Genomic DNA, 13,627 nt, shown 5'->3' on the forward strand with positions numbered 1-13,627 from the left:
CTTTTTTTTTCTTCTTTTTTTCTTTTTTCTTTTTTTAGAAAAATGTCTCACAGATGTACACGCGATTTCTTATTTTTTTTTTTTTTCTATTTTGTTTGTTTGTTTAATATTTCAAACGGATAAAAATTAATCTATATGCTTCTTTTTCTTTTCTTGGTTTTTTTTTTCCTTTATTCTTTTCTTATCTTTCGATTAACAGTGATTCGAATTTATTCGAAATGTGTTCGATCGCCGAGACTAATTCTAAACGGGACAGTAATCGATCAGATCTAAATTCTTTACGTTTCCAGTACGTATCCAAAAATTGGAAGCAGTAGCGAAGGGAAGAGAAAAAAAAGAAACTAAGATTTTTAGTTTAGAAGGACGTCGCTACTAATTCTTTTTTTCTTTTCTTTTCTTTTTCTTCTTTAACTATTTCGTCCTCCTTAGTTCTTTCATTTTTCCCTTCATTAATAATAGAAGATAATTTACAACTATTCTAATTACGATTTATCCAGCTTCGATCTCCTTGGTGTAATTTTATAATATGTATGTACGCGTACATATGTATGTATATCTTACGTAAATCGAATCTTAAAACTTTCTAATCTATTTATTTACATAAACGATCATCGTCGATCTCTCTCTCTCTCTCTCTCTCTCTCTCGCTCTATCTTTTTTATTTTCTTTCTCTCATACTACTTTTAATTCCCATTTCCTCCTTTTATCTCTTATCAGAGATATAATAATCGAAATAACGTTTAACGCTAAAATGTGGAAAGGCTTCGGGCTACTTTCAAGGTACACGAATTTATCAAAGTCATAATCGCTAATATTTACAGGCTTGGTGTGTTGTGCATTTACAAAGTGTGTTTTTCCCCAAATGGGATATTTTTATTTTTTTTTTTTCTCGATAAAACGTTCTAAACAACAACGTCGCAATTTTTCTTTTACACGATTTCATCCAACCGATTCGAACAATTATTTTCTTTTTCTCTCTCTATCTCTTTCTCTCTCTCTTTCTCTCTCTCTCGCTCTCTCTCGCTCTATCTATCTTATAATTCTTTAGGTTTCTTTTTTTTTATTACATATTTCATATGAAAAAAAAAAAAAAAGAAAAAGAAAAAATTTGATTTCAAACAATCAGAAGATATAATCTCGTTGCAAAAAAAAAATAAGTTATCATCTAATTAGTAATTAGTACATCGAGAGAGTTAGTCTGCATTTTTTTTTATGTTTCATAGACAGATTTAATTGATATAGCTTTTAATCACATAGCTTTTCTTTTTTCTTTTTTTTTTTCTTTCTTTTTCGAGTTATTCATTCAATTTCACAGACTAATAGGAATACCGAATATATATATATATATATATATATATATATATATATATATATATTTTCTCTTCCCATTTTATAAACATTTTCTTTCGTCGTCGAAAAAGCGAGAGAATTAAAATTTGCGACGCGTCGCTTTATTACAACGCCGAAGTATATTGGCAGTGCTGATGTGAAAAGTCTATCGTGTGATAAGAATAATTTAATAAGAGCGCAGTATTTATTCAATTATGATCCATGAATATAGATTTTTCATTGGATACATAAAACAAAAAAAAAACTGCGTATATATAACATTTGTATATTCCTACCTTTCGAGACTCTGATCTCTACGAAAAAAAAAAAAAAGAAAAAAAAAAAAGAAATGCAAAAAAGAACTAGAGAAATGATTTTACCCCCGAGAAAACATGACTATACAGGAAGATTCTCATCTCTCGTTCGATTCTCATTGTTAGTATATTCATTTATTCATCGAATTAAATAATTTTTATATCGTTATGAGGCTCCAATAATTTTTTGGAAAGTGAAACCTTCGATATGTCGAAAAAGAAATTCTTTTTGTCTTAAAGGTAAAAAGGAAGAAAAAAAAATATGATCATAAAAATCGAACGAGTAGGTGATCGATATTCGCGAGTCTGCGTAATAAACGCGTGTAAATCTATATGCGTGTGTATGTATATATGTATGTGTACGTATACGTGTATACTTGTGTTTGTTTATCTCCCTTTTTTTCTTCATAATATTAAACGTGTGTTTAATTAGTACTATTACACTTGTACGTCTGAGAAATATTTTTTACGCTATCTTTAAGATCATCAGCAATGTATTATTTATTATAAACGCGATTAATTAAGGCCTCTTAGTTACTAAAAACAGGTCATTATGGTTCCTTAACGACTGACCACTTTCTCTCATCACTATTATCATTCAAATTCTATCAACGTTAAAGAGATAAAATTATTAGTATTTTTTTTTCTTTTTTTTTTTCTTTTTTTTTTTCATTTTTTTGCCTTTGTTTCTTTCTTTCGCAATGTACGTTTAGTCATATTTTTTTATTTCTTTCCTTTTTTTTCTTTCTCTCCCCAGATGCCCCTCGAAAATATTTTCGAATCAAAACTTTGTTTGTTTTTTTTCTTTTTCTTTTTTTTTTTCTTTTTTTTTACGATTCCGACGAATTTTGAAAAGTGCTTGGTCTTCTTTATTTGTTTTCTCTTTTGTTTTATTTATTTTGCCTCTTTACTTTAAAACAGATGAAACACGATTATGTTCATTCATTTATCCTCATTTATCCTTTAGTGCACTTTATTTTTGTCTCTGTTATTACTGTTACACATGTTTTTTGTTTTTTTTTCTTTTTCGCAAAATTCATAATTTAACCTTTCTAATCCCTCTTGCCTCGTTGTTAGGCAATTCTCTTTGTTAAAATAGGATCATGTATAAAAATAATAATTTTGCGAGGTGAAAAATAATATATAGGATAGAAAATAATATCGAAGAAAACAAAAAATCAATCGATCTTTTGCACCCGTCGAATAATAATATTTTATTTGTATGAAATATATCGACTTATCTCATTTTGAAAGTACACACACACACACAAAAGAAAAAAAAAAACAACACAAAGAGTGATTGATTATGTACATTTTACTAGCATCCACAGATTATTTCATACAAATACTTAATGATCCAGTATAACGTTACTTCTTTCTGTAAAAATTTCTTACTTAGATACTTATTACATACAAACATACAACATACATACATAAATACGTCGAGAAAATAGTTAATGAAATAGAACAAAAGGAGGTAACAACTGAAAAAAAAAAAAAAAAGAAATAAACAAGAAAAAAAAAGGTAAAAAAGAAAAAAAAAAGATAAAAAAGAAATAAAACAAACAAAATGAAAAAATTGCGATTGAGCGAATTGAATTGTACCATGATCAAAGAGACAAGAGAGAATCTTTATCGATTTTATCACAATTTTTTATATTCTCTCTCTCTCTCTCTCTCTCATATTCTTTTTATCTTTCTTCATTCCCTCATTCTTTCTCTTCGAATTAGAACGAATCCGTGCATACGTGTGTGTAATTTGTGCCAGGCCACTTTCCATAACGAACAAGTCATTATTTCTTTTAGATCTTCATTATTATTTTGGTGTAACCGTAGATTACGAAATCTTACAATTATCGTCATCTAGCTTCCATTAATATTTATAAACATACACACACACACACATACACATATATATATATATATATATATGTATATATATATATGACAATTTATATTCTTTTAATTTTTTCGTTCGACGTTAAGGAAGAAAATAAAAAAAAAAAAAAAAAAAATATGGAAACAGCGACCAACACGAATATCCCTGCTGCCTGTCTTCAGTGCATAATATGTGCTGGCGTTTTCTTATTTGCTTGAATTAAATGCACTTTGTATTACACATACAGATAATTTTACGTATGCGTCGTGTTATAAGTTTTATACGTACATTAAAAGCAAAAAAATACTTTTTCTATCTCTCTCTCTCTCTCTCTCTCTCTCTTTCTTTCTTATTTCACTCTTTTCTTTTTTTCCTTTTTTTAATCGTGGTGCAGTGTTAAATGCCTCGACCTATCAGCTACAGACTGGCCTAAGTATTTTTTTTTTTTTATCAGTGTCTTCTTTAAGTATACTCATCGTCGTCGTCGTCTAACTCGTTTAATAGGAAACATTAATTACACGCGTTCATTCTCTCTCTCTCTTTCTCTCTCTCTCTCTCGTTCTTTCATCGCATACATACAGAGGGGACAAGCATACCAATACTTTACACAACATTCTCTCACGTTACTATATATTTCAAATGTCTATAACTTCATTCTCGATTTAGTTAATTGAATTGCAATTTGCGAAAAAAGTGTCCACGAAACTTCGACAAATCTTATTAGGATATAACTCTTTCAGGATTTTTGTTGTTTGTTTGTTTGTTTATTTATTTATTTATTTATTTATTTATTTGTTTGTTTATCTCTTATTCTTTTTCTTCGTGATATTTCTTTTTTCTTTTTACTGACCTCAATTAACAGCAAGTAAATTTTATCCTTTTCATTCGTGTATTCTCTCGTTCCGTTTCCAATAACGTGGATATAAAAAAAGAAATTAAACAAGTACAGCGTTGTTTGAGCTTCAAAGATGGGAATAGGATTATATTCACTCGTAGATCCTAAAATACTTTTATTTATCGAACTGTTAAATATTACCATCGAGAGGATGATACGTGGATGATGATTCAGGACAACGAATGATAGAAGTTGATCTTCGAAAAGAATTAATTAAAATGTTAAGTTAAAAGAAGTTAAAAGAAGATATACAAAAAAAATAAGAATTTTTTGCAAGCTAAGGATGGTCTAGAGATTGCAAATTAAAAAGAAAAAAAAAAAAAAATATATATATATATAAATATAAATGGATGGAATGTCGTAAGTTAGTCCATTTATAGATCAATGATTTTTATTCGAAGATCACCTCTTTTATTCGTACGTTCTCAAGAATCTTATTCAACATCCATGTTCTATAGATCCCCCAAATAGTTTATATCTCACTTTGAAAGATAATCGCTAAGTGAATTGTAACTAACACGTTGTTTAATCGAAACTTTCTATTGGACGAAGTTTCTTGGCTACTTTAGGAGGAAAAAAAATAAACAAAAAAATATTATACGCATAATATATCCGAACATTGTATTTTCGTCGTTTCTAAATATAATCGAGATAAGTGTGTTCGTTAAAAAAGTTGATGAAGAAAAAAAATGCAATTGCATTTTGTAAATATGATGATTCCAATGATCGATAAATCACGGTGATCGTGAATACGTATATCGTTAAAAAAAGAAATAATTAAAACTATAAGTAACCATGAACTTTGATGACAATCAATGTGATTCGATTATAAACATACAGAACGACCTTTTGAACTTAGATAATAAAGTATGGATTTCAAAAAAAAAAAAAAAAAAAAAAAAAAAAAAGGAAAAATAACGATTAGACGATATTATTAATTGGAATAGATTGTTAGAAACGATGATAATTAATTAATGCGCTCTCTCTCTCTCTCTCTCTCTCTCTCTCTCTCTCTCTCTCTCTCTCTTTCTCTGTCTCTCTTTCTCTCGAAACATGTTTCACTAACACACGAAACAGTAGCACAGCGTTTATTTGTTTTGTCTTTAATTACGATGGATCAATCAATCTACGGGATATATATCAGATAAATCTATTTACACGATGAATATGATGAATTTATATACAAATGATGTGTGTGAATTCTTTCAAACGGTCGGGTCCATCGTTTTCTATATTTTCGTTTCTGGTAATTTTTTTTCTTTCCTTTCCTTTTCATTTCTTTTCTTTTCTTTCCCCCCCCCCTTTTTTTTTTTTTTTTTACTTTCTATGTCTCTAATTACGAGAAAAGAATTAATCGCTGAGATAAGAAAATTTGACATATCGATTACAATGTTCGCAGGTAAAGAACGCTTGGTAAATTTAATTACGATTAAGTATTATTTCAAATATTCTTCAATATTTTTCACCATTCGCTCTATATGCTCTGTTGAAAATTCTAATTATTTTTTATTTTTATTATCATTATCATTATCATTATCATTATCATTATCATTATCATTATCATTATCATTACCATTATCATTATTATTATTAATTCCTTTAAGATACACGCGACCTCAAACGCGGCTACTGTACAATGATTTTTCTATTTCTTCGTTTTTTCTTTTTTTCCCTCCTTTTTCTCCACCATCTCCTTTTTCTTCATCTTCTTATTTTATCTTATGCCCTTTTTTTAAAACTTCGTTAACGCAATAACGAAATGAAAGTGGTCGCGTGCATTTCCTTTCCCTCTTGCGAATACGGGAACATCATTTAAAAATACTTAGAAGATAGATAAATTACTTAATTACGACTATCTATGTACTTCTCTCTCTCTCTCTTTCTCTCACATATACACATACACACATACATACACTCACTCTTTCTCTCATTCTTCACTAATCATATTAAAACTCAATTCGAGTTTATTCGCGTAAAAAAGAGAACACATGTGATTCCTGTTCATTAAAGAAACCAAGAAAAATAAAAGATATAAAGAGAAACAAAAAAGAATATATATATACATACATACATACATATATATATATATATATATATATATATATATATATATATATATAGAGAAAAGAGTCAAACGAGCGACACAATACAACACTTACTACAGTGTTCTAAATACAAATACGTCTATCTAGATATTCTTTTCTAGTTTATCTTTTTTCCCTTCCATTCTTCCTTTCTTTCTTTCTTTCTTTCTTTCTTTCTTTTTTTCTTCCTTCCTTGTTTTCTCTCTTTCTCCCTTTCTTTCTTTCTTTTTTTATTTATTTATTTATTTTTTTTTTTCTTTACTTCCTTAAGATATATTTCCCTGTGAAACTACGAATTCCTTCATGTAAGACTTCTTAAAATCTAAAATCACACTCAGAACGTATAATTATCGTTATTTATATCGTTATTATAAGTAATCAATTAATCAATCAATTAATCAGTCAATCAATCAATCAATCAATCAATCAATTAATCAATCAATCAATCAATTAATTCATTTATCATTATAAACTAATCGTTTTCTTATTATGCATCATCATCATGCGTCCGGCTCGTTTTCACATTTATTCTTTCTTAGCTGATCAAACGTTTGAAAATATTTCCTTCGAGAGATCACGTTTACAACAGAAACAAAAAAGTCACTATTTACTAGCAACTTTTTCATTTTTCTATTCTCTCTATTGTAACCTCGTTTCTAATCTGTTTTGTTTTCTTTTTCTTCTTCTTTTTTATTTGTTTCCGGTCGCTCGCACAATTATTCATCTCGGCAGTGTATTTTAAATGGAATATACATATGTAGTACTTATATCGTGATCCAACACGTCCGATCGAGTTCTCTTTAAATTGATATTTTCCCATGATCGTTTGATAAAAAAAAAAAAAAAAAAAAAAAAAAAAGAAAAAAAAAAAAGGAAAAGAAAAAAAAATTTAACGTCTCCCCGTACTACTAAACGATGTAATTGTTTTTTTTTCTTGGTTTTTTCTTTTTCCTTTTTTTTTTTCTCTTTCGAACGATTTCATCTCTTTTTCCAAGTCAATCTCGCAAAATACAGATTTTTACGATCGTAGATCATCAAGTTGTAATGTGTTTTTCGTGATTGTGATCTAATTTTCTTTTTGTTTTTTTTTTTCTTTTTTTTTTTGCTTTTCTTGCTTTTTTAATTTTTTGAAACGACACAACGGACAAATGGTCTCACGATTTAATATCGGTCGAAAAATTTTTCCCCAAGTGATAGGAAAAATGGGAGGGAAGAGAAAAAAGAAAAATTGAAAAAGAAAAGAAATGAGATATTAGAAAAGGAAATAATAGCGGAAGTTCAATTTCACCGTAAGCAACAAGTCGCGCATGGATCATGATAAAACGTCATAAACTTGATGATTATTACAGGAATCTTTTGTAATTTTTGGAAATATATAACATAATTATGTATATATTTCTTTCGTCGATCGACCGTGTTCGTGATTAAAATACAATACTTAGAAACTAATTATAATTTGATCGATCGACGTTCGCATATTGTTAATTCGCCGTTTATCGATTTTAACAATTTCGATGAATTCCTAAAAAAAAAAAAAAAATCGTTAAAAGACTGTTATATCAAAGTCTTCGTACGATTTTACGATAAGATTAGAACAAGATTAGACGTGTAACGTATCTCCTCTTTTTCGAATATTCAGTTCGAACGTGCTGCTTCGGCTACGATTATTTCTAAACGACAACGAGAATGAAAAAGAGGCTCTCTCATTCATTCTCAAATACAATTGTACGTTTTTTTTGTTTTTTTTTTGGTTCTTTTTTTTTTTTGTTTTTTTTTTATTTGTTTGTTTGTTTTGTATTATTTTCTATTGCCGACAAGCTTACGTTCTATGGATTTAATTGAAAAAATTCGAATTCGAGTCGGCATTAAAAATCAATCCTCTACTCTCATCGTTTCCTCGGCTCATACGAAATGGATTCGTTCGATTAATTTTCTATCGAAGTAACAACCACGAGTACTCCAGTCTCTTTTTCTTTTTCCTTCTTTATTTTTTATTTACTTGCTTTTATTTATTTATTTTTGAACTTTTACTCCTTTCTTATTTCTCTTTTCAAAATCAATAGCTTCACGACATTCATATTTCTTGATCATATTTATCATCTTAATAATGACATTAAAAGTTATCGATCACAATGTCATATATCTCGATTATTTCGAAAATATCTTAGCCCTAAAATGGCCCTGCAAAATCGATCGATCCTATAAGGTTGATCATGTATATATATGTCTATATATATATATATATATTATATATGGTATACACATGTAGATTTATTTGTGTATGTACATGGGATCGTCGAAAATCTTTTAATTTTCTTACTCTTTTTATCTCTTTCGTAAAAACGTGCGCGGTCTCGAAAGAGACCTAATGATCGATCATTCGAAACATGTTGATCTTTATCTACGATCGAAACAAGATCGATTTATCATCGATAAAGTATATACACGCGTCGTACCGTTATATATATATATATATATATATATATACACACACACATCATATATATATATATATATATGTATATATATACACATAAATAAATTCACATGTCCGTAATTTCTAAATAGTCATAGAAAAGAGTAAAAGATAACAAGAGACTGGATCATCGTGTGGATCGATCGATTGATCGATCTATGAGACATTATTATTCTTTCAATTGGTCTTTTCGGTATTTCGTTTAGTTATCTCAGATCAATTTTACAATACACGAGCCTCTCATTTGCGCCTCTCTCTATTTCTTTGTCTCTCTCTCTCTCTCTTTCTCTCTCTCTCTCCCCCTTAACAAATTACATCTTCTATATCTCGTTCTCCTAGGCTCTCTTTTTCTCGTCGCGTTACTTTCGCGATGCGTCTACCCTTCCAACCCTTATCTAAACACACACACACACTCTCTCTCTCTCTCCCTCCCTTTCTCTCGCGTGTATACAATATTTATAATATATATAGATATACATATATGTATACATATATATATATATATATCTATATTTGTACATACATGTGTATTCTTCTCTCGTTATGTGCGCGTGTTCGTGTGTGTAAGTGTACATGTAAGAGTATGTGTTTTTTGTGTTTATGTATTATATCGGCTAGTCAAAAATTGAAGCTACAGTGTGCTCGGCAGTCTATTGTCTCTCTTGGCTCTTCTTCGCTATCTTTCATTCTCTTTCTCTCTTTCTCTCTCTCTCTCTCCCCCCCTCCCTTTCTCCTTATTTTCTGTCATCTTCTCCGTTTCTTCCTTCTTCCTTCTTGTTTTGTCTTCCCGGATAAGTATAAACTCGCTTCTCTTTTTCTTTCGAAAAGATCGTCCAAATGACGACGTAAAAACGAGAATACGTCTAAGGAATACCGGGAAACACGGTCCATTCTTGTGAGTTACGTGTCCTCTCTATTTCTTTCTTTTTTATTTTCTCTCTCTCTCTCTCTCTCTCACACACACACACACACACACATACACACGCATACACTCTTTCTTTCTATCTTTTTTTCTTTCGTTCATTCATTCTTTGTCTGTGTTTTTTTTTGTGTGTCTCTTTCTTATTCCACGGAGAAGATTTATTCCCATTGGTGAGGAGAGGGTGGCAGTTCCGAAGGGTGGGCCACCGTCGAGCTGCAAGTTGTATGAAAACATTTTTAAATGACAATCTCTTTGGAAATAGATATATATATATATATATATATAAATAATTAGTTAAAAAATAAAAAAAAAATAGGATTCACAAAGGGTTAGAGCTGTTTAGTTAGCAATAAGGTCATCATTACTTTAGGAGATTGCGGGGATGATGAAATTATTCGACGAATTTATATACTAATTATAATAATACATTATGTGTAATTTCAAATGAACACATATATAATATATGTATATATTCGTCGTATAATTTCATTCTTTCTAGCTAGTGATTTATTTCTACTGTCAAATCTTTGAAAATGTTTTTTTTTTTAAGATTCTAAATATGAATGAATAATTCAAAGATTTGATCGTTTGATCGACGAAGTCTATGATTCTTTTTTCAAATTCATTATTTTCTTTTCTGAGAATATAAACTTCGTCAATTTCTTTTTTTTCTTTTTTACTCGAATTTGTCAACGAGTATCAGCAGCACGTTTCCAATGCACTAAATTTGATAGGAGATATATGTATAATAATTGCGATAATTACTAAAGCATTGAAAGACTATAAATTCTAATAAATTTGTTATTTAATAATAAATGCGTGCTAACCAAAAGCTCTCTTTTATATTGTCACTGAAATACATACATACATACATACATATATCTATCTATCTATCTATCTATATATATATATATATATATATATATATATGTATATATACACACACACTCACACATATATATATATATATACATATAACAAATGGATGCGCACTGCGTGCTCATGACAAAGTCTAAATTCGGAGAGTCGTTCCGATAAAACTCTACGAATTTAATAAGAAATGACAAGAAATGGGATAAACAAAACGAAACAAGTAAACAAATAAATCATAAAACATAAATCATCTTACTCTACACATAATCTACTTGTTTCTTTTTTCCTTGCTTGTCTCGTCCCGACTCTTCGAATATTCGAGTATCACTATATATATTGTCCTAAGGACTTAATATATATATATATATATTTCTTTTTATTTTTTTAAATAAAATACTTTTTACGAAAACGTGCTTTTTAGGGATGCTTATCATAAGAAAAACAACAGAAACAACGCTCATCTGATTTCCATGCAGCTGTCAGCATGCGTGACAGCCGAGGGCGTACACAAATCTCTTTTATTTTTTCAGATATATTCTTTGCTTTTTCCTTGTTTTCCCTTGGAAAAAAAAAAAGAAAAAAAAAAACAAAAAAAAAATAAAAGAAGAAAGAAAAAAATCAAATCGCAAAGACAAATCGATTTCTCTCTCTTTTTCGCTATTACTTCGTTTCCCGATCATTTATTTTTATTTCTCAAAAATTTTATTCCCCCTAAATCTTTCACACTCGTCGCTTATTTTCCGTCCGCCTTGGAATTTTTTCTTTTCTTTTCTTTTTTTACTTTTCACTTTATTTTTTTCTTTTTTTTTTTTTTTTTTTTTTCTATTTTACTCTCATTTTATTTTATTTTATTATTCTTTCACCGCATTTCCTCCCCCTCAAGCATCGTCCCTCCTCCTTGCCCTCTGCTTGTGGAATCTTGTCCTTCTATTTTTTATTTTTCTTTTTTTACTTTCGTTTTTTAATCAATACTATTTTTTTCTCTACTTTTTCTTCTTTTCTCGGTATTTTTATTTATTTTTCTTTTTTTTTTTTCCCCCTTCTAAGCGAGAGACGGGCCACAAGCGCGATGGCTCTCCTTTGGACTTTGCTTTGCCAAGTTCTCCTTCGTGGAGAAAAAGAGAGGAGAAGGAATGGAATGAGAAGGGGTGAGGAGAAGGAGAGGAGGAGAAGGAGAAGGAAGTGGAAGAGAGGATCGAGAAAAGCGTGACATGAAAATAGCGCGTAAACAAAGGATAGCTTGAAAATGGACTGATCTCTCTTTTTTTTTTTTTTTTTTTTTTCTTAAATATCTTTTCTTTTTGTTTTCGTATTTTATATCTTGCGTCCCACCCCACCACCGTTCACTTCTCTTTTATCTTCTTTTTTAATTTCTCCTCCTCCTCCTCCTCCTTTTTATCCTCGCTTCTTTCTCTTTTTCTTTTCCTCTTTTTTTTTTTTTTTTTTTTTTTTTTTTTTTTTTTTTTTCTTCACTTTTAACTCTTGCGGTAAGAAGAAAAAGTAGAAAAAATCTTTTATCTCGCCACGTGATTATTATTCTTCATATTATAAATAACATAAAAGAGAGAGAAAGAGAAAGAGAGAGAGAGAGAGAGAGAGAGAGAGAGAGAGAGAGAGAGAAAAAGAAAGAGAGAAAGAAAGAGATAGAGAGAAAGAGAGAAAGAGAGAGAGAGAGAGAGAGAGAGAGAGATAGAGAGAGAGAGAGAGAAAGGCAGAAAGAGAAAAAGAACTTGGCTCTCACAGAAATTTTTTCCCGATTATTATTATTATTATTATTATTATTATTATTATTATTACTATTACTATTATTATTATTATTATTATTAATATTATTATTATTATCATTGTTATTATCATTGTTATTATTATTATAATTATGTAAAATCTAAAACGAAGGACTTCTATGTATTGTAAAAGGTTTTTGGCAAAGCAAACTCCAGAAATCATCACACACGTGAATCATATACTTTTCTTCTCGCTAAAATTATTCAAAGAATATTTTTCTTTTCAACACATCCGATCAAAAATATTAAAATATTCTTTTTGTCGAAATTTTCTTATCGTCCATTGGGGATATGAAGAAAATTGTGAGTGGACATGAAAAACAAAAACAAAAAAAAGAATAAAAAAAAAGAAGAAGAAAGAAAAAAGAAAAACTAAAAAAAAAAAAAAAAAAAAATTAAATTAGGAACGCCATGATATATTCAGTTGGGAACTAATCAGTGCTGGGAATGAGAGATGTAAGGGATTTGTACTTGTATAATAAGAATTGAAAAGTGACAAGCAAAAAATATTTGTCAAATTGTTGAGATTAGAAATTTTGTTCGTGAGGAAGATGGATATAATAATGTCGTTGATAATATTGTATTGATAATCCGTAATTGGGATGATATATCAAAAAGAGAGAGGGTAGATTGGGGAATATAACGGAGGGCGATGGGTTACGGGGATGAAAGTTCGAGGAAGTGGATAGTGCTTTTTATCTACGCAAAATATCAGTGAGAGATAAAAAAAGGGATGTCAAAATTCGGATGTATTTTTTTTCTCTCTATTCTTCGTTCATCTTTTTTTTTGGTTTGGTTGTTTTTTTTTTCGTCCAACGCGTTGCTCTCTTTACCGCGATCGCGAGTTTTCTTTGTTTCTTTATTTATTAATTTTTTTTTTATTTATTTTACTTTTTTGTTTTTTTGGTTTTTTTTTCTATTTTTTTTTTTTTCTTTTTTTCTTTTAAACTGAAGGCTGCATGGTGGATCAGGCCTTCTTACACTCAATCAACAAAACTCTCCGGATTCAGGCGCACCTCCGATATTTACACGTGAGTCATCGACGAATTCAAGCGAGTCTAGGGTTTTCTT

General features: G+C 29.4%; 1 protein-coding gene across 2 annotated transcripts in view; it reads right to left on the bottom strand.

Moving 5' to 3' along the window:
- Positions 1–7,141: 7,141 nt before the first annotated feature.
- The window catches only part of nmo (serine/threonine-protein kinase nemo), a 112,678-nt gene continuing 106,192 nt past the window's right edge, over positions 7,142–13,627 (bottom strand). For both annotated transcript variants that reach the window (XR_014982836.1, XM_085660703.1), the window contains one exon: positions 7,142–10,112. Coding sequence is in view for 1 of the 2 variants with exons in the window: in XM_085660703.1 (XP_085516829.1) it covers positions 10,058–10,112 (55 nt within the window). In the remaining variant the exon portion in view is untranslated. The remainder of the gene's footprint in view (positions 10,113–13,627) is intronic.

Source organism: Vespa mandarinia, chromosome 12, assembly GCF_050613455.1.
Source record: "Vespa mandarinia isolate Hongniang chromosome 12, ASM5061345v1, whole genome shotgun sequence".
Lineage (NCBI taxonomy): Eukaryota > Metazoa > Arthropoda > Insecta > Hymenoptera > Vespidae > Vespa > Vespa mandarinia.